Here is a 21,908-nt window from a genome sequence, read left to right as displayed (position 1 = left end):
AGTTCTTTTGTTTTTATAATATATCCCATCAAAAGTCAAGCTCATACTCAAAAAGTTACATAAAACAGTATTTTATGTTTAATTGTTACCAGTTTGCAGTTCAAATGTTTTTCCTTTATTTTCTGTTTTATAGACTGCTTCTCATCCTTTAATTTTAGGAATATAAACATTTACATGCTATAAAAGTTAACTTTCGAAAAGGTATACTCAAAAAAAGTTTCCTTCCATTTTCTTCATTTACCCCTTACCTTGAAGTTAATAAATTTTATTTATTTCATTATTTCTTGCTGATCTTAGTAGTGCTTTTTGCAAAAATAAGCAAATTCATATGTAAATGCATCACTGTGTGTATACATCTATTCTTTCCTATGTTTATAAATTATAGCATTTTACATACTCTGTATGTTTACTTAAAAATATATCCTAGCGATCCACTCCATTTGGTATATATTTTCCTCACTTTCAGAAGTAATTTATAAAATTCTGTCATAAGTAACTTTATAATGAATAATCTGTACATATTCCTTTTGTAGTTTTGTAAATTTATCTTTATGTAGACTTCTAGAAGTGGAATTGCAGGGTTAAAGACTAAATATATGATTTTGTTAGATATTACCAAATTGTCCTCTATAGAGTTTACGTTATCTGGCAATTCCACCAGCAAAAAAAATAAGAATGCCTGTTTATAGTCTTACCAAGAGCATGTTGCCCAACTGTTGAATTTTTGTCAATCTGATATATAGGAATTTGCATCTTTTTATAGGTTTAGATTGTAATTTTTTTAATGAGGTTGAGCCCTTTTTTAAAAATCATTTTCTCTTTTGGAATGATGTGTTTAGGTTTTTGACAAATTTTTCACACTGACCTATTTTCTGTAATATTTTCTGTAGGTCTCTCTGTATAATTTACTCATGTATGCCCTTTATCTTTGATTTTGCTTGTGACATTTTTCATCATGAATCTGATTCTTCTCTGATTCACTCTCTTCTAACACCAAGTGCAAGTACATTCTATGGTCTAGCAGGATTTGTGAGATAAAACTGGGGTCGTGATAGTGGAAGGAAGGAAGCATTAAAGAGCCAGAGGCGTATTGTGTGTTTTATTGGTGCTATGCTATACTCTGACTGACTCATCCCTTCAGTGTGACCCTTCTGTAACGGGATGTCCGGTTGTCTACAGATAGACTTTGGGTCACCCCTCTGACCCCTCTCCTTCACATGAATATAGTTGTTTGTTTTTATCTTCTGATATCTGATCCCATCGACACCTTGTGATCACACAAGCTGGTGTGCTGCTTCCATGTGCGCTTTGTTGCTTCCCTGCTATCTGGACACTTGTTTAAGACCCCAGGTGCTATATCTTTTAATAGCTGGGCACCATCAGCTTTCTTCACTACATTTTCTTATGCACCTATTTTGTCTTAGGCGATCATGTCAGGAAGGTGACCATCACAGAACGCCAGGTTATTAGAACAAAGTGTTTTTGTGTTGAGGGAAGGCTTAAGTAGAGGCCACAAAGGACTGTATCTTTAATGTTTTCTAATTCTGACTTGTGCTGACCTGTTGACTTCCTTAGTAAACCCCTATAATCATGAGAGTTATGTGTGGCCATTTAATGGATTATCAAGCCCATAAGAGAAGTAGAGTACCGTGGGAAGGATAATTGGTGTCAGAATAGGGTAAAGGAAGTTGAAAGGTATGTCTGGCCCCTGCCTCATAGCAATTATCCTTTGGCTGATGTGGAGTGGGTGTTTCTTTCTCCTTTGTATAACCAGAAGAGGTCAAACATTGCCTCCATGCCAGTTCCTCTGGCTACCTAGTCTTTTACCCACCAGGAAACTCAGAGATTCCATTTCCAGAATTTTTTTTAAAACATTTTATTAGGGACTCATACAACTCTTATCACAATCCATACACATATCAATTGTGGAAAGCACATCTGTACATTCTTTGTCCTCATCATTTTCAAAGCAGTTGCTCTCCACTTAAGCCCTTTGCATCATATGTTGACATGATTGGTTCAGTCATTACCCACTTGGTTGAACTCACCTTCAGCCTTCTTCCAGCCTTCATACAAGAATCACCTCATTATCACACCCCATAGTTTTGAGTTGGAATCGACTTGAAAACAGTGAGTTTGTTGAGGGTTTGGGGGATATAAAGCAGGTTGGGAGCTCATAGCTAATGTGCCATTTCAGTCATTTATGAAAAATTATACCTTTTCTTCTATGACTTTGATGTAACATTTATGTATTATATCAAGTTTCCCTGCATATTTGGTTCCATTTGGACTTTCTTTAGTGTTCTATTGGCCAATGGCAATTACAGGTCATTTGAAACCACCAGCCTTCCTGGGGGGGAAAGAAAGGGCCCTCTACTCCTATAAAGAACTATGATCTCAGAAACTCACAGGGCAGTTCTATCCTGTTCTTTAGGGTTGGTATTAATCAGCATACACTCAATAGCAGTGAGTTTGGTTTTTGGTTTGTAGGGGCAGGCTTTACTCTTTAGCAAGTTAACAGGTACTGATTTAATCCAAGGAAGGTGATCTCTTGATAAGGATGCACAAAGTTATCTTTGGGGTATATTTCATCTCACCCATGGATTGGGACCTTCAGAGCATATGTAATTTCCATCTAATACCTAATTTACTGATATTTGTTGAGTGATAAAATGCAACAGAACAGCGGATCTCAACTTGTGAGTTGCAACCTTTTTTAGGGGGTCGGGTGACCCTTTCACAGGGGTCACCTAAGACCATTGAAAAACACATATTTCCGATGGTTTTAGGAACTGAGACACCACTCCTCTATCCATCTCCAGGTGGGTCCACTCACATGCAGATATGCCCACATACAAGTACCTGGCATAAATATTGTTACCTGTGCTACACCATGCTTCAAGACAAAATTTCATTTATTTGTCAGTAGAAATAAATATTTCACAATATATAATTACTGTATATACTTGTGTATAAGCTGAGTTTTTTCAGCGCAAAAAATGTGCTGGGGTTCGGCTTATACATGGATCAGTGGTACCCCAGCTGCAAGGTGTAACATCTCACTGAGACACCCCCCCCCCCCAGGTAATGGGACAAGCGCCCGTTATCTCCCTGGTATTTAGCATATATGCTTGTGTATAAGCCGAGTTTTTCAGTGCAAAAAAATGTGCTGGAAAACTGGGGTTCGGCTTATACACGGGTCAAGCGAGGTGTAACATCTCACTGCCCCCCCCCCCCCCCCCCCGAGTTAACGGGACAAGCACCCATTATCTCACGGGTGATTGCCAATTACCATTTCTCCGCTGTTCATTCAAAGCCCCACTGACACTGCAGGCCTTTGAATGTTTGTTTACTCACATCTAAACAATCAGAGCCGTCCTATGACGTGGATGGCTCCAATTCGCAGAAGCACCCGTAGTGATTCACTTAAGCCTGCAGCTGAACTGGTAAGGATGTGTCTGGCTGGGCTCGGTCTCTCCCCTCTGGTCTCTGTGTTAATTCACATCCTGAATCCCCCACCCATGAGGACTCCCCCTTCCTCCTCCTGGCTAACGCAGGGTGGGGGGGGGGGGTGCATTACCATGAAAGTTCTTTTTGAAAGTCTTGTTTTTTTTATCCTATTAGAAATGGATACTCTTGAACCAAAACAAAAACGCCAGTCATATGAGGCTGGTTTCAAAATGAAGGTTATGGCAAGAGCAGGAGAGCAATAACAGTATTGCAAGTAGGGAATTCTGTGTTGATGAAAGCAAGTGATGGAGTGGCGGAAAATGAAGGCTGACTTGGAACAGATTCCAAAAGCTGAAGAAGCTCGTCATGGTTTAACATCTTTTTATGGGGCTCGAGAGTGAATTGCATAAATGGGTTGTGGAGTGTCATCAAAATGTTTACTGCATAACACGCATGGGAATCCAACTATGTGCTCTACATATGGCTAAGGATGACAAATATAAAGCACCAGGCATTGAAAAATTGGCTGCATCAGCAGGATGGTGTACCTGCTTCATGAATAGGTTTGGCCAACTATGTTTGAGACAAAGAACAAAGATTTCCCAGAAATTGCCATAAGACCTTGAAGAAAAAAATTATGTCATTCCAGTCATTTATTATAAAACAAAGAAGGATTTATAATTATGACCTAGTAGATATTGGGAATATGGAGGAAACTGCCATGACTTTTGATCTTCCAAGCAACAGAACTGTGGCAAGTTTAAGAGAAAAAACCATTTTTCTGAAAACCACAGGAAAAGAAAAAACACTTTACAGTTGTTCTATCATGTTTGGCTAATGGAACTAAGCTGTGTCCTGTCATTATTTTTAAAAGAAAGACCTTGCCTAAAAGATCAATTTCCCACTGAGAATTACTGTGCGTGCACATGTTAAAGGCTGGATGGATGAAGACAGAACAAAAAAATGGCTGGAAGAAATTTGGAACCGACAACCAGGAGCAGCCTTAAAGAAAAAGCCATCATTACTTGTTTGGGATATGTTCAGAACCCACCTAGCAGATGACATAAAAAAAATTGGCAAAATCTAGTAAAGTTACTTTAGCCTTTATTCCAGTTGGGCTTACATCTGTACTGCAGCCTCTGGATGTATCTTTGAATAAGCCTTTTAAAGACCGTGTGCGAAGGATGTGGCATGAATGGATGTCATCTGGTCAAGCCCGACTAACAAAAGGAGGAAATCTCATGATGCCTGACATAGAGTTAATAGCAAAGTGGGGTCGAGATGCATGGGAAGACATTCCAGAAGACGTGGTGTGACGTGCCTTCCAGAAATGTAGTATTTATTAGTAATGCTATGGATGGCAGTGAAGACTGCACTTTGTATGAAAATGACAGCAGTGATGGTGATGATGGCGATCTCAGTGAGGACAGCGTCTATGATGACCTCACACCAGCTGAAGCTCTGCATTGGGATACAATGATGATGAAGAATCCAGTTTTGAAGGATTTTAACTCTTTACATTTTAGCTTCGCTGCTGATTGAGTTCAGGGAATAGTACTCTTAAGGTATTGTTGATACCTTATTGTTTTTGTTGAACCTATTTTCCACTTACTGTGCTGGTTTACTAATGTTAAATGACTTGTCCTTTTATTTATGTTTTTATTTCAAATAAATATTTAAATACAATACCCCACTGATGTCGCAATTTTTAGTAACTTTATTTTCATTTGTTTTGATTATTGAAACTCACCAATAGCTTCTGCGTTTTCCACCCTAGGCTTATACTCAAGTCAATCAGGTTTTCTGGTTTCCCAGGTAATAATTAGGTACCTCGGCTTATACTTGGGTCAGCTTGTATTCGAGTATATACAGTTAAAATCATTTTACTGGGGCTCGTACAACTCTTATCATAATCCATACATCCACCCATTGTGTCAGGCACATTTGTATATTTGTTGCCATCATCATTCTCAAAACATTTGCTTTCACTCTACTATGTTTACCTTCCCGACAGTATCATTGAAGACAAATATGTACATAAGCAAAAGTAATGAAGAAAGCTGATGTTGCCCCGCTATTAAAAGATATAGCATCTGGAGTCTTAAAAAAATTGAAGGTAAACAAGTGGGCATCTATCTCAGAAACAACAAAGCCCACATGGAAGAAGCACACCAGCCTGTGTGATCACGAGGTGTCGAAGGGATCAGGTATCAGGCGTCAGAGAAAAAAAAAATCATATTGTGAAGGAGGGGGAGTACAGATTGAGGACCCAAAGCCCATTTGTAGGCAACTGGACATCCCCTTACAGAAGAGTCGCGGGGAGGAGACGAGCCAGTTAGAGTGCAGTGTAGCAACGATGAAACATACAACTTTCTCTAATTAAATGCTTTCTCCTTCCCAACTAACATGATCCCAATTCTACCTTACAAAGCCAACAAGTACTTGAGCCCTTTAAGGTCAAGGTATTACTGTGAAGTCTTCTTGTTAGTCTTCACTTAACATCTATCCCTCAGGTCTGTACTTCCACTACTGGGGTCATGAGCCCAGCCTTTGGGTTGTTTTGCATAAGACACTACTGTGTTATGCTACCACTTGTCATCAGTTTGCTGTACAACAGTGGCTTGTGTGTTGCTATGATGCTGGAAGGTATGTCACTGGTATTTCAAATGCCAGCCTGGTCACCCCGAGTGAACAGATTTCAGCAGAGGTTCCAGTCTAAGAACAAACAAACAACAAAAAAAGAAAGATTCACCTCCCTTCTTCGAAGGAGGTAGGCACTGAAAACCTTGTGCACAGCTTCAAAATGTCAGATACTAAAGGCCTAATGAATAGAAAGCAGAACATTGTCTGGGATAGTGCTGGAGGATTGGCCCCTCAGGTCAATGGGTGGGTGACCATAGTCTTGTGGGTTGGATAAAGCTTGTGGGAATGGAGACTTCTAGATCTTGATTTGCTGATGGGGCAGCACTCAAGCTAAAGAGAAACAGCTGAATAATTTGCTGATGATATGAACTTGGAATGAGTAAATTATGAATCTAGGAATGTTGGAGGTCATCAAAAATGAACTGTTAATTCATAAAGAGCATTAGCGAGCTTACATTGACTGATATTGGCCATTTTGAATCAGAAAATCATATGGTTTACTATGTCAGGAATAACACAATTGAGAGTAATGACCTGGTATTCATCATCAAAAAGGACTGTGCAACATTAATCATGAAGTACAATACTGCCTGTGATAGGATTATATCCATCTGCCTTTAAGGAAATTCAATCAATACAACTACTCAAATTTATACCTCAACCACAAAACCTAGTGATGAAGAAATTGAAGAATTCTACCGATGATTTCAGTTGGAAATTGATCAAGCAGGCAATCAAGATGCATTCATAATATTGGTGATTGGAATGTAAAAATTGGAAATAGAAATGAAACAATAGTTTAAAATATGGACTTTGAAGATAGAAATGAAGCTGAAGGTAGCATGATAGAATTTTGCAAGATCAGCGACTTTTTCATAGCAAATACCTTGTTTTCAACAGCACAAAAGGAGAAACTGTACACATGGATGGTACACATTTCATCATACACAGTTGAAATATACAGAAATCAAATTGACTACATCTGTGGGAAGAGATGCTGGAGAACTTCAGTATCAGCAGTTAAAACCAGGCCAGGGATAACTGTGGACAGACTATCAATTGCTCATATGTAAGTTCAAGTTAAAGTTGAATAAAATTAAAATAGGTCTATGACAGCCAAAATGTGACCTTGAGTTTATGCCACCTGAATTTTGAGAACATCTCAAGAACAAATTTGGCCCATTGAACGCTGATAGAAAACATGGTGAACTTTGGGAGGACATCAAGAACATCATTCACAAAGAAAGCACAAGATCATTAAAAAGACAGGAAAGAACAAAAAGATCAAAGTTCATAACAGAAGAGACTTGGAAACATGGTGTTCACCATAGAGTAGCTAAAGCAAATGGGGAAAAATGAAAAAAATCAAGGGGCTGAATTCAAATTTTAAAAGCAATTGGAGAAGACAAAGCCAGGTATTATAATTAAGTGTGCAAAGACCTAGAATGAAAAAGCCAAGAAGGAAGAACACACTAAGCATATCTTAAACTGAAAGAATTCAAGAAAAGATTCAAGCCTCGGGTTACCTTTTTGAGAGATTCTATGGGCAAAATATTTCAAAGAAGATGGAGGATGAAGTACCAATAAAACTTTAAAAAGAAGAAGATGGCAAGAATACACAGTCACTGTACCAAAAGGAACTAATCAACATTCCACCATTTAGGTAACAAGAACCAATGGTGCTAAAGGAAGAAGTTGAGGCTGTACTGAATTAGCCAAAAACAAGACTCCAAGAATTGATGGCATCTCAATTGAAATATTTCAACAAGCTGATGAAGCACTGGAAGCACTCTTTTGTATAATTTGGAGGATAGCTACTTGACCAACTGACTGGACCCCATTTCAACTGTACCCATTCCAACTGTACCCATTCCAAAGAGAGGTAACCTAACTGAATGCCCAAATTATCGAACAACATCCTTGATATAAGTTTCAAGTAAAATTTTGCTGAAGATCAACGTTTGCAACAGTATATTGACAGAGAGCTGCCAGGGGTTCAAGTCAGACACCGAAGAGGATGTGGAATAAGGTATAGCATTGCTGATGTCAGGTGGATCTTGACTGAAATCAGGTCAGAAAGCTGAAGATGCTTTCTGGGTGATGGGCAGATTATCTAACAGAAAGGCCTGGTATTCACCCAGCCTTCCCACCCTTGACCAGCAGTCTTCCTTTTGATCTAGCAAGGGAAATGCAGAATTAGGGCTGACTCACTGGCTCCATATCTGTGTGAATTTGGGTTGCTCTTATTTTGTTTTTTGGGAGCACAACAGGTTAACTTTTTAGACTTGTGAGATGAACTCACAGGTGACAGCTACCACCCAGAGACAATTGGGCCAACATTCTACCCAGCCCAGAAAAGTAGATAGCAGGCATCTTCCAGGTCCAAGAGTCTTCCAAGAGTTTTAGTGAATTTGGATCCTCTTGGGAGTCCAAATTCACTGCTGTGGAGTTAATACTGACTCATAGCAACACTCTGTGGGTTTCTGAGCCTGTAACTATTTACAGGAGTAGAAAGCCAAGTCTTTCTCCCTAAGAGTTGCTGGTGGTGTCGAACAGCCAACCATGTAGATCATAGCCCAACTTCAAACCACTATGACACCAAAGCTCCTAACTTATGCACATGTCAATTTAAAGAACCATGCTGTTTTTCACTGTGCCGGTGTGCAGGAAGGATTGGGATTACCTGCTCCATGAAACCTGAAACTTTTGCTCGAGTTTAATAAGTTGACTATTTTGCCTGAAAGTCTGCAAGGATGTTGGGACCTAAATTAGTTATTTGAGCATGATTTGGGCAGGTTATCTTCTGAGTGGGGCTGTTGGTTTCTGAAAACAACTAAAAGGAAATTTATGCACTGTAGTGTATTAGCAAAAGAACCAGGGAAACATTATCCCCAGATGATACAGTTTTAATTTAAAAAGAAAGAAAGAAAAAGGAAATGGTCACAAAATCGTCTTTGACAGCAGATCAGTTAGTTGATCACTTTATTGGTGGGACCAAAGCCTTGCAGAAGGAGCTATGTCGGTGATGTATTTACAGTGTTGCAGATTAGAAAAGCGTACTTGGTGGTTCTGGAACCCTCTAAAGGTCCAGGTAGAACTGAAGACCAAAGGAGCCCTGGTATTCCAATTTCCAGTAAGTGCCTACCCAAGCAAGTCGTTGCGATTCTGCCCCTGCCTGGGCCGGCTAACCTAAACCAAACCAAACCGACTGCCATCAAGTCCATTCTAGCTCACATCAAGCCTGTACGGGGTTTTCAAGGCTGAAAATTGCCACTGGTAATTTTGAACTGCTTACTCATGGTTAACTGTTAATGCTTACCTGATACACCACTAGGCTCCTCTGGCCTGGCTCAAAAACTCACTCCCATCTCACTACCATTAAGTTGATTCTGACTCATAGCAACCCTGTAGGACAAAGCAAAAGTGCCCCCATGGAGTTCTGAGATGATGCATCTTTATAGTAATAGAAAGTTCCATCTTTAACAGATAATCATTTGGCAAAACTTTGGGGAATGAAGGTCATATTGAATGACATTACATGTTATGTGAGTATTATGTATTAATATTTTTCTCTTCCTATTGTACTCCTTAAACTATTATATCTAAGTGATGTACTCCTTAAACTATTATATCTAAGTGATGCTTGTATATTTTATAATTAATCTTATTCGCATACAAGACTATTTGAAAACAAGTAATACCCTTTGTCTCACTTTCCCTAAGCTAGTTTGTGGAGTCTTAATGTACTTTCAAACATATTCTACATAGTTGTGCCTTCTACATTCGGTGATAATACATGTGATATATCCTTATAAATTTTTGATCTTTTAACTGATGACTGTTGTGCCAGAGAACAATGCGGCTTTCCACTCCCTTAAAGAGTTACAGTCTTGGAAACCCGCATTAACTCAATGGCAGTGAGTTTGGAAGGTTTCTTTATATGTGTATTTTTAATGCTGAAGTAGTCACCAATTTCTATACCACTGAGTTTTCTTATTAAGAAGGGTGTTGAATCTTGTTAATGCCTTTTCAGCATCTGTGAAAGTAAAACTATGAGTTTTCTCCATAGATGTATTAGTATAATGAATTAATTAATTTTATTACAGTAACGTATGCTTGCATTCCTTAAATACATATTTCTTGTTTGTTATTTGACATTTTTACATGAATATTTCCTATACACTTTCAAAACATGCTCTTTTTGACCTCCCGGTAGCTAGTGCTCTCATTCACCACTCCCTTGTCCTCAACTTCGAAGTTCTCCACTCAATATCGGGCTCTTCTGGTGATGATCCCTAGTTGGTGTTAGCTCCCCTACCCCCTGCCGCCTGTGAGAGCCAGCACTCATTTCTCATTTATACTGTCACCATCTGACTCTGCTGTGGAGAGACTACAGAGTCAATCCAGGTGGTGTCTGATGAAATGAAATTTTATTCTCTGTTCCTAGTTAAGCCATGGTCATTGGCTGTAAGTGCTTTTGTTTGCTTCCCATAGGGATCCTGTATTGTTTTTTAGAGGGTATGTGGGGGTGGCCATCATTGTCCTTTGAGAACTTGGAAGTTTAGCATTTTAAATATTTTGCGAGTTGCTTGGTAAACATCAAGGTGCACCAAATAAAATACACATTCTTCCAGCTCAAGGTGTGTTGCACTTTGGAACTTTTTTGTGGTTCTACGAAACGTGTCTCTCACATTTGTTGGGCCTTAGCTGAAATGTTATATAATTGAAGCATTTCATTGTTAGGTCCAAGTTGATAAAAACTGTATTTTAATCAGTTATATTGAGATACACTGTACACAATAAAGCACCCATATTCTGGTGTACAATTTGATAGGTCTTAATTTTTGTTTTTTGCTCGAGTACCTCCACCTCTCTGTATAGCCCCACTCCAGAAAGCGCCCTTAGGCTCCTTGAGTTATGAGTCAAAATTAATGGCTAGAAATGACTGCCAGAAATCACATTTGTCTTGAAAGAAGTAAACAGAATGTTCCTTGGACGCACAGATGGCTAAACTTGGGCTTACGGACCTCTTGTCAGCCAAGACCAGTGCTTGACACAGTGCGTCACATTGCTTCAGTAGAGGTCAGTGAAAAAGAAGGTCCTCAGAAAGGTGCCTCGTAACCATGGTCTCAGACACAGCACTTCCGCGGATGGCACAAGACTGGTGGTTCTGGTTTGCGCAGAGGGCTGTGAAGTCAGGACTGGCTGAATGGCCCCCTAGCAAACAGCAGCCCAGTCCTGGATGCATTCCTGCAGGACCATCGAAGCTCTGCCAAAGGAGCTTAAGTTCTAGTTAAAAAGATGTTCAAGCACATATTTTTCCTCTCAAACATGGTGTATTACCATCCTCTGGGGTACGGTAGCTGAGAAACTGAGTGTGCCTCCAAACCTCTGACCGTGCCAAATAGAAATCTTTACTTTGAAAATCACCCATTGCATTTTATCTCATATTCATAACCAGCATCGGAAAACACAACTTTATTTTGCCTTTTAGTGTATGCAGAGAATATTTTCAAAATGGTGGAAAGAGAAAAGCACTTGAAAAAGATGAAAAAAGAGCTGTACTCGCCACGAAGACCACTCCAGCCTTAAAATCACGTGAATCTTCTAAACTTGAAGGTCATTTAACCAACCTCAGCTTTACAAACCCTGAATTTATAACTGAGTAAGTATATTTTTCCTAGTTAAATTATGAACAGTATTCTGGATAGCTATGTTAATGTAAAAGTATGGTAGCTTTATGAAGTTATGGGCAGTATTCCTATTCCCAGGGTTATGTTAGGCTGCATCTGCTGACCCTTGGGGACATGTTCCCATCGGGTCTGGTGCTAGCACACATTTTTAAAGGGGTTTCTGCAACTAATGATTCTGCAGCTTCGATAATCCTAATTGAAAATATGAAAGAAAAGTTCTTTAAATGGTAAAATAATTTTTTTTGTAATACAAGGAATCAGAATAGCAAATCTAAATGAAGTTTTATTTAAATGAACTCTCTACTAATTAAGACAGCATAAGAAAGTAAAAATAAGTTGTTATTATTAGAAATATTTCCTGCTATTCTGTTATCAATTAAAATCTGTGCTAAAAACATATTTAATGCACATAGGGACAAATGTTGTTTTATAACTCCGTGATTATTATATTTAATTAATTTTTAGTAGTATTAAAATGGATTTACCCTCCTATATTATATTTTGTTATCCTCTTGAAAATATTAAATTTGAATAATTCCAGAAACAGTTTTGATAGAGGCTGACAGCTGACCATGAAAAACAAATGAGTTGTCTGAAAACCATTCTAGATTCACAGATGTAAGAACGCTGTGCTCACCACTGCCATCCAGTCCATCCCCCCAGCAGCCCTGCAGGACAGAGGAGAACAGCCCCTTAGGTTTCAGAGGTGGAAACTCTTTCCAGGAGCGGAAAGCCTTACCTTTCTTCTGTGGAGTGGCTGGTGGGTTTGAACCTCCAGTCTGGAGAGTAATTTCCACCGCTTAACCCACTGTATCACCAGGGTGCCTTCCTTGGGGTTCATTTGACTTCAAACAATGTTGAAATGCCTTTTGTTAGTTACAAGTACTTTAATTTTAAAATTAATTAACATCATTTTGACTAGTTCAGTCTGAAAAGACAGGCATGTTTTTGCCTTTGTTCAAGTTACATATAATTTGCAAAATATAATGACAATAAGTATCTTACAACTGAAGTAATAAATGCACTTTAAAAATGTATAATGTTGACCAATACAAAAAGTTATATACCTACAATTCTATCAAAACAGGTATAAATGAAAATTATCAGCTGTAGGATTTCTGTTTGGTTCTTTCTTATCTGTTTCTTTTTTGAGCGTCCTCATTTGCTGATTCACTATAACCATAATTTTCCTTTTAAAACATAATTTAAAAAATTATTTGAACCACATTTATCAAGCTGCTTTTGAAGTTTGTATCTGCTTAAGCCAACATTTGAGCTTCTCAGAGTTTGTTTCGTATCTCCTTCAGGTCACTCTTACTGTTTTTTGTTGTATGGCTTTATATTTTTGCTGCTATTAAAAACTATATAATACACAGCCTCTTACTGGCACTAAGTTAACTTTGACTGTGATCCTGTAGGACAGAGCAGAACTTCCCCTTTGGGTTTCCAAGGCTGTAAGCTTTACACAGGAACGGGAATCTTCATCTTCCTCCCCAGAAGTGGCTGATGAGTTTGAACTGCCGACCTGCCAGTTAGCAACCCAACTCATTACCACTCTCAATTGGGATTTTTCCTCCCAAGACAATTGGAGTAGTACTTCTATTTTTTAGTAATTCACCTGAACTTAATTGTGAAATATATCTCCCTACAACACTGGTTTTAAAAAAAGAAGGGAAATAAAGGCAATGGCAAAAATTGAGTGTCTACATCACCATGTGCACACACTCAAAGAAATGTATTTGTTGTTGTCGTTCTTAAGCTGGTTTTGTAGGATTTGCTTTATGTCTGTGGAAGTTAGAGGCCAAACAAGGAAAGATCATAAATGGTATTCAAGCACCGCAAGCCAGTCAGGCTTCCACTCTTTGCAATGAATGCATGGGGGAAATTTTTAAAGAACTTAGAGAAAAATCATAGGAACCTTTACTAAATAGAAATGTCATTATATGAAGGTACTTATTCTCAACATATCCTCCATCAAGTCTATACACTCTTTTTAAATATCATTCTATAGGGGAAGTCTATACACTTCTGAAGGTAATGCTTCCATCTCCCAAACCCTTCCCTAAAGAATTCTGCACTCTTGTTTTCAGCACAACAAAAACAGTACTTTTATATCTTTAAATAATGTCTCTTTCAAATGTATTTTGCATTTCGGGGAACTGAAAGAAGTCAGAAGGAACAAGATCAAGGCTGTAGGAGGGGAGAGGATTCAAGTTTCCCAATGAAATTCTCATAGGCCACAGCCCCAGTTACCCTTGAAGAATGAGCAGATGGGACATTGTCTTGATAGGAGAATCTTACCATAGTGAATGAGTTGGGGAGTGCAGAGTGGAGACCCAAAAGCCATTTGTAAGCCACTGGACATCCCCTTACAGAAGGGTCTTGGAGAGGAGATGAGCCAGTCAGGGTGTGATGTAACAACTATGAAAAACACAACTTTCCTCTAGTTCCTAAATGCTTCCTCTTCCCCCCACCCCTACCATCATCATCCTAATTCTACCTTGCATCTCTGGCTAGACCAGAGGATGTACACTGGTACAGATAGGAACTGGAAACAAAGGGAATCCCAGGCGGATGGATGATCCCTTCAGGACCAAGTGGTGTGAGTGGCAATACTGGGAGGGTAGAGGGAGAGTGGGTTGCAAAGAGGAAACCGATTACATGGATCTACATGTGAGCTCCTCCCTGGGGGACAGACAACAGAAAAGTGGATGAAGGGAGACGTTGGGCAGGGCAACATACGACAAAATAATAATTTGTAAATTATCAAGGGTTCATGAGGGAGGGGAGATAAGGGAGGGAGGGGGAAAAATGAGGACCTGATGCCAGGGGCTTAAGTGGAGAGCAAATATTTTGAGAATGATGATGGCAATGAATGTACAAATGTGCTTTACACAATTGATGTATGTATGGATTGTGATAAGAGTTGTATGAACCCCTAATAAAACAAGTAAAAAAATTCCTCTGCACAACTGTGCAGACCTATTTCTCACCAGAGCAATTTGCAGTTTCCTTAAAACTTCTTCCTAAGAATTCTCTGTGATTATCCTGTGTCCTTTAAGAAAATCTCTCCATGTTGCCCTTTACCAATAATAAAAATCACCAGTCACCATAACCTTCTGGACTGACCTCCCTGCCCTGTTTCAATTCCCCTTTTATTTGGTGGGGTGGGGTGGAGTATAAGTGGGGGTGGAGTTTCGTGCTAATGAGACTAAGGAGCAAACTTGCCTACCAGCTACCCAGTCATCACAAGATAGGTTCAAGCCTGTTTTATTTGGGAGAACCGGGGCGTGTATGAATTGGAACTGTAACAGCAACATTTTCCGACTTAGCCTCCTGTGCACTGGTAGGGAATTGCATTTAAAAATCAGGCAGTTTTCAAATATGCTTCATTTTTTTCTTTCTTCAGGCTCTGGGAGGCCTCCCTGCATACTTATGTAGGATGGCTGCATGGAGGGCTCAGCTAAGCCCCTCAGTGCCTGTCTCAGTTTCAGAACCTTCCTTGTAGATTTAAAACTAGCCTGCAGTGAACAAGCACTGCAACCTGAGCTAGCAAAGCTACAAACCTTCCCTCTTTGGTTCCTACCAAATTTGCTACTTTTACGGACAAGGTTCTGTGTGGAATTTCCACTATTTGCTCCAAATCAGGTTAGCCTCTCTGTTTTGCACAGCCAGTTCTGACCTGGTAGAACATTCACACCGACTGAACTTGACTTGGTAGAACGTTCACACCAGCTACACTTGAGGTACAGGTGATTGACAGACTCCAGGCCAAAGTGCTGTGCATCTACACCGATCTTACCCTAAAGCTAGCCAATTTTCCTTAATAACTACTTCTCTATTTGAGCCAACAAGTCATTGTTTTTTACTCTTTTTTTTATAGTTTTATAATTGTTTTGAGGTATTGTTTTACCAACTTGTTGATTCTTCCTTCACTAGAAATTCCAGCTTCTGGTTTAGTTTTGAAGGAGAAAAAAATCATTTAAATACCAGGATATCTGTTTTCCTCCCTTCAGTTTGTCTTGTATGTAAATATTGATGATTATCAAATTAAGTACTTATTTCCTGCCTTTGTAAACTGCGTATGTCCTGAAATGTTGCCGATTGGCCAAAAAAAAAAAAAAAAAAAAAATGTAGCTTAAAGACACTGAACCAGCCTTTCTAGATTTTCCTAATCTGCAACAACATGCTGATGGCATAAACATGATTTGAGAATGATTGCCTCTGCTTTACAGGAATTAGTTCTGCTTCAGTTGCTAATCATGGAGAACAATCTAATGTTAAGAAAAAACTGAAGAATTTGTCTAGTTGCCAGTGTTACTTTTTATTATGATCTTTATAAGAAAACTTCTAATTAAAATTATAAAGTATGCCTCTTGACTATAATGACCAAATTGTGCTAAAGTTGTTTGCTTTGGTTTTTTGCTAAGTACTGTTGGTGATTTCTCTAAGCACCCAAAACTACATTGTTTGATGTTATTCCAGGCAAGTAGTAGTTTATTACCCCCAAAATAATATTTAATTCAAAGTAGAGGAGTTAAGATGGCCCAGCAATGTAGAAGCAACAAAGACTCAATATGCCAAAGCCAAGTGGTACACCTTTTTTTTTTTAAAGAAGAATGTGATGGAAAGAATCTTGTTTGATACACATGATCTTGCTATAATTTTAGGTTGTTTCTCACCTTGTTTAATCTCAGCATTTACTCTTTGTACTTGAATTTTTGTCTCTGAAATAAGTTCCCAAAAGTGGATTTCAAGGTTGAAGCGTATGAGTGGTTCTAGGTTCTTGTACTTATTCTGGGTTGTAGGTTCTTGCGAGTTATTTTTCAGAAGATTATGTCAGTTCTAGAACCCCTTTGACCCAAACTCTCCAGCGTTGGGCGTTTTCACTTTTATGAACGTGATGTAATAAAATGGTGTCCTACTGTGTTTGTGTGTATTTTAAGCAGATACATAATATGCATTTGCAACATAGAAGAAAGGGAAATGATAGAACCGGGAAAGTAGAGGGCATTTTATGAAATTATAGTACCTGCAGGGCATAACTAGAGCATGTGTATACTATCATTGTGCATTCCAAAATCCTTGCTCAAAAGCTCAAACTCACTGCCCTTGGGTCAATTCCAACTAACTGATCCTATCTAGGGCTTCTGAGACTAAAGCTCTGAGAAAACTGCCAGATGCTTCTTTCTTCCATGGAGAAAGATGAATTTGAACCATCACCCTTTTGGGTCTCAGCCCTATGGCTAACCCAGAGTACCACCAGTCCTCCATAAGTCTACTTTGGTCAAAAGTTATCAGTTATGGGTTCTTTTCTACAAAGCCTGGATTTCACACAGCCCTTCAGCCACTACCAATTAGTCAATCAGTATATTTGTATTGATGAGTTTGTATGAACTCTGAAGATAATCAGGGTATTGCTTTATATTTATAATTATTGAAAACAAGCTTAGATTATAGACATCTGAATAGTGGTGGAATGAAGGAAGGAAGGATGGACAGTAAAAAAAAAAAACAGACTCACTGCCATCAATTTGATTCAAACTCACAGTGATCCTGTAGAACAGAATAGAACTGTGCCTTTGAGTGTCTGAGACTATAAATTTTGATAGGAGCAGATAACTTCACATTCATCTGTGATATAAGCCCACTGAGCCAGCAGGGCTCCTTAATTAAGACAATAGAATGATGTTTTTAAAATAATCATCTGCTGAGACACAGTTGATTGTTTTAGTAAAAGAGGAAAAAGAAGTGGCACTGAGTCAAAAAGCCAAAAACCAAACTCAGTACCATTAAGTCTAATCCTACTCATGGAAGGGCCTGTAGGACAGAGTAGAATATTAGGCTGTCACTGGCAATCAAGTGTCTTCTGTCCATTCTGCTGTAGAATGTAAGGTATTGGACATACTCTTAAAACATGTTTGACCGAGAGTCTGATACATGATGATAGGTAATATGTAAAACAGAAGGCCTTGTTCAAAACAGCAATTCAAATCAGTTTGGGAGTTATTCTCTAGTGATTATAGATACACAAATAGAAAGTTGAATCTGAAAATGAAACTCCATTTGTTTTGCTGAACTGTTAAGATAAAATATTTTCTTTTAATGTTTTCAGCCTTATACATGATGTTTTTGTGATAATAAAATGTCAAATCTAGAGACTTAAGAAATCTTATTGTCAAGATCTTGAGTCCTTTTGAAACTATGTGTTCTGATATTTAAGAGGGATCTTGACAAGTAGTGCTTATTACCAGTTCCAAAATGGGAAAAATATACAGAATCCAAATAATAGGTGATTCTCAGTTCTTCCTAAAAAGCTGGGAAGATGGTCCTTTTCCAGCATTAGCACTAGCCCCGAGAATGGCCTTGGATAAGGTGGCCAGATGTTAACATTGGGAAAGCAAGACACCAGCGGGACACCATTGATAAAACTCATATCCTGGCGAAATAGCTACATGGCAGCCAAAAACCATATACCCTAGCTTGATGTGCATTCTTTCCAAAAATTGGGACTTTTTAAAAACCCGGGACGCGGGAAAAATTGTTCAAAATTTGGACTGCCCTGCCAAAAGGGGGGCGTCTGATCACCTTAACCTTGAGCAAAATGTCTAACAGTCCCAGACTCCTCCTTTTTTGGGGGAAAAAAAGATAAAATAATAGTATACAGTCTTCTAGCTATTAAAAAAAATACAAGTACTATACATTAAAACCCTGAATTGCTGAGCTTCTTTCTGATAATGGACCATAATGCTAGATGTTGAAATGAAAGTGGTGATTATGTAAACTAAAAACATCATTTGACTAATCTCCATGAGAAAAATACCATGATTCAGACATCTATAGTGATCTATTGAGGGTGAGTCAAAAAATATTGCTACCTTAAGAGCCAACATTGTACATTTGAACTTCTAGCCTCCAGAACTGTGAGAGAACAAATGTGTTTGTGAAAGCCACCCACGTGTGGCAGTTCTGCTACACTAGTATCGGATAGCTCTGACACCTGGTGGTTTTCTTTCTGCTTAGACTCTTCTTCATCGCCTTCACTGAGATATTTCCTGCTCATCCGTAGATACTGGCTTAAACATTTAAACACCTCCAAGAATTTTATTTACTCATACACTTAGCGTCATCAGAGTATTACCTGCTGAAAAGCAGTAGGACATCCTCATCCGACATAGCCGGGCTCATGTCTGAGAGGTGGTTCTCTGATGTCTCTGACACTTTCAGAGGGAGTCTGTGAATTCAAAGTGTTTCCATTACCAATAGTTTCCATTACACCTGTTGTTTTAACAGTGTTCCATATGTACGCGTGGTTCCAAAGTAACGTTAGCACACTGTTAGCACACTAGCAAAGATCAAGGCATCAAACTATACTGATATTATATTCTTTACTATAAGCTCACAAAGGGAGGAAGGCAATGTCACTTTAAGAATATCATAGATGAATCAGTAAAAATGACTAATTCTATTAGATCTGATCTCTTGGAGTTGCTTTTTAATAGACTGTGAAAATACACAAAAAAACACTTCTACATACCAAAGCTCACTAGCTACCATTTCTATTTAGCTAAGCCCAGTGATTTACAAAACTATAAAGTAACAACACATTTTTCACTATTTTTTTTTGTTTTAGAAAATATCACTCCTTTAAAAACAAATCTTATGTTAGTGTATCATAGTTTTATTATTGCTTTTAAGATGAATTTAAAATTTTTAAATCCTCAGTTATAATGTCCAGTATGGTAAAAATCAATACCTAAAATACACATCAAGAAAGGTTTTAGGAGCCCTTCCTTGTCTTTAACTGTGCAAAGAACGGAGTTCTGAGGCCAAAGATTTGGACGTTCCTACTCTAGGATGCTGTGCTTACTTTGCATCACCTCAGTATACTCTTAGCTGTTTGATTGTAGCTGGTCTTTCCTTTTATGCCAAGAGTACACGCTGAGGATAGCTTCCCATCTGCCTTGTGGTTAAATCAGCTCCTAGCATAGTGCTAACACAGACTACACCCTCAAGAAAGGCTCGTTAATGTCATGGATTCAACAAGCATTGTTATCGCAGCATAAAATGCTACAAAAATAGAGCATAATTCTCAACTCTTCCTTTTGTGATAATCATAGGGGAACTTAAGAGAGCTAAGAATCATGCCCTGTTGATTTGTGAACTATCAAGTTACGTCTAATGGGCTTATGTGCTGGTTTAAACCTAAGAAGAGATTGTTCAGGAATATAAGGGATGCTCTGGAAAAAGAATTAATTATCTTTTTTTACAGGGAGATTTAATGACTCGTAGAACTGACATTTTTGCTGAGCTTCTAAGGATGAGTAGAAAGAAGAGTGAGGGTTGAATGTGGGAAGAGAAAGACTAACAAAGATGTGTAACTACAATGTGCTTCCAGGAAGTAGTGACTAGAAGAGTTGACTTGAGTCTTAGGTAACAAAAGGTCTTTATCCTTCCTTTGTTCCTTTAGAAAATGAGAAGGCTGCCGGAAGTTCTTGGGAAAAGAATATCTTTTTAGGGGCGGGCCTGTGTCTGCCATGGATTGAAAGATACTGTAGCAGAGAGATCAGTTGTAGGACGTGACCCTTGGTGAGAGAGGCAGAGAGAAATGAGTAGAAGAGACATGACAAAGTTAAAAGATGAAGTTGAGGAAGGGAAATAAGTTAGTAACTGTAGCACCTGCTTTATGGACTAAGTGGTCTTGTTGGTAGACTGTGAAAAGGGTTTTAAGGAGTGGGAAGGCTATGAATAGTTTAGGGTAAGTTGAGTTTGAAGGAATTTCCAGAACTACATTTATCTGGCATATCATTATTCTTCTCTCACTGCCATCTAGTCCATGCCAACTCATAATGAACTGTGACAAGAGTGAACTTCCGGGTCTGTAATTCTCTGTGTGAGTCTCATCTTGTTCCCTCAGAGCAAGAGTTTTACTCAAGTAGCAGTAGCATACATCTTATTTTGTGCATGTAAATCTGTAGAGTAAAAATTATATTAACTTGAATCACTTAGCAATGATTTAAAATGTGAAGACATCTACAGTATTAGAATTAGGAATTAGCCCACTGCATGGAGAAAGAGTAGCACAGTGATTTGCTCAAGGTAGGGAACTGACGATATTAGCGGTGTGTTTGAGAAGCCCTGTGGCAATGGAAACCCTACAGGGCTGTTCTGCTCTGTCCTTTGAGGTCACTATGAGGTGGAATCAATAAACACAGTTCATGGTTACTTAATGATAAAAGATGTGTGTGTGTGTGTGTGTGTGTGTGTGTGTGTGTGTGTGTGTTAGGAAACTCAAAAGCAGTGGGTTTTGTTGTTATTTTTCATAAGAAACCCTATGGGGCAGTTCTAATCTGTCCTTTTGCGTTGCTGTGAGTCAGAATTGAGTCATTGGCACAATTCATGGATACTGAATGGTACAAACAGTTGTTTCCAAGTATAACGTGTTTTCTAGCAAAGTTGTAATTTTCTGTGTTTTGCTTTTAATTATTAACATTTAGGAGTAAAGCTTACCAACTTAATTGTATTTTGATTTTATTAAAATTGAATTTGCTGTGAGTGCTATCGGAATCATTATACCGTAATACTTTATGATATATTCATTCAGGATCATTATTGAAAACACCTTTGACATACACAAAGTCATATTACTATAATAAGGAAGATGTGGAAACACATCGATTTCATTCAAAGTGCCAGTACTCTGGGTAGCATTGAACCATTCAATGCAGGCAGTTTTGTACCGACAGCTCATTTTCATACATAAAGAATTTCCGGAAAAGCTTTGCATTAAATGGGTTCATATGAAAGTTGGGTAGTTGTAAAAGAACTTTTCTTTCCATACCTATTAAAATAATTAAAGAAAATCTTTGACTATACCTCATGCTTTAAATAGAATTAGTGACTAAAATTTTGGTACATATTATACATGTTCTGTAATTTTTATAATTGAATACATAATTGAATTTTTGCTTTTCAATTACATGTCCAAACCAAAAGTTAAAGTCACTGTCATTGAGTCGATTCCACTTCTTAGGAACCCTGTTCTGAGGACAAGGTAGAACAAACTAACTGCTCCTTAGGGTTTCCAAAGCTGAAAACTGTTTTGTTGGTGGTGGTGGTCTT

General features: G+C 38.4%; 1 protein-coding gene across 1 annotated transcript in view; it reads left to right on the top strand.

Annotated features, from left to right (window-relative positions):
- SAMTOR (S-adenosylmethionine sensor upstream of mTORC1) overlaps positions 1-21,908 on the top strand; it is a 56,172-nt gene that overhangs the window by 20,000 nt on the left and 14,264 nt on the right. The window contains exon 3 of the mRNA XM_075558575.1: positions 11,588-11,758. Within this exon, the coding sequence (XP_075414690.1) occupies positions 11,588-11,758 (171 nt within the window). The remainder of the gene's footprint in view (positions 1-11,587; positions 11,759-21,908) is intronic.

Source organism: Tenrec ecaudatus, chromosome 9, assembly GCF_050624435.1.
Source record: "Tenrec ecaudatus isolate mTenEca1 chromosome 9, mTenEca1.hap1, whole genome shotgun sequence".
Taxonomy (NCBI): Eukaryota; Metazoa; Chordata; class Mammalia; order Afrosoricida; family Tenrecidae; genus Tenrec; species Tenrec ecaudatus.
This window is presented reverse-complemented; position numbering and strand designations above follow the sequence as displayed.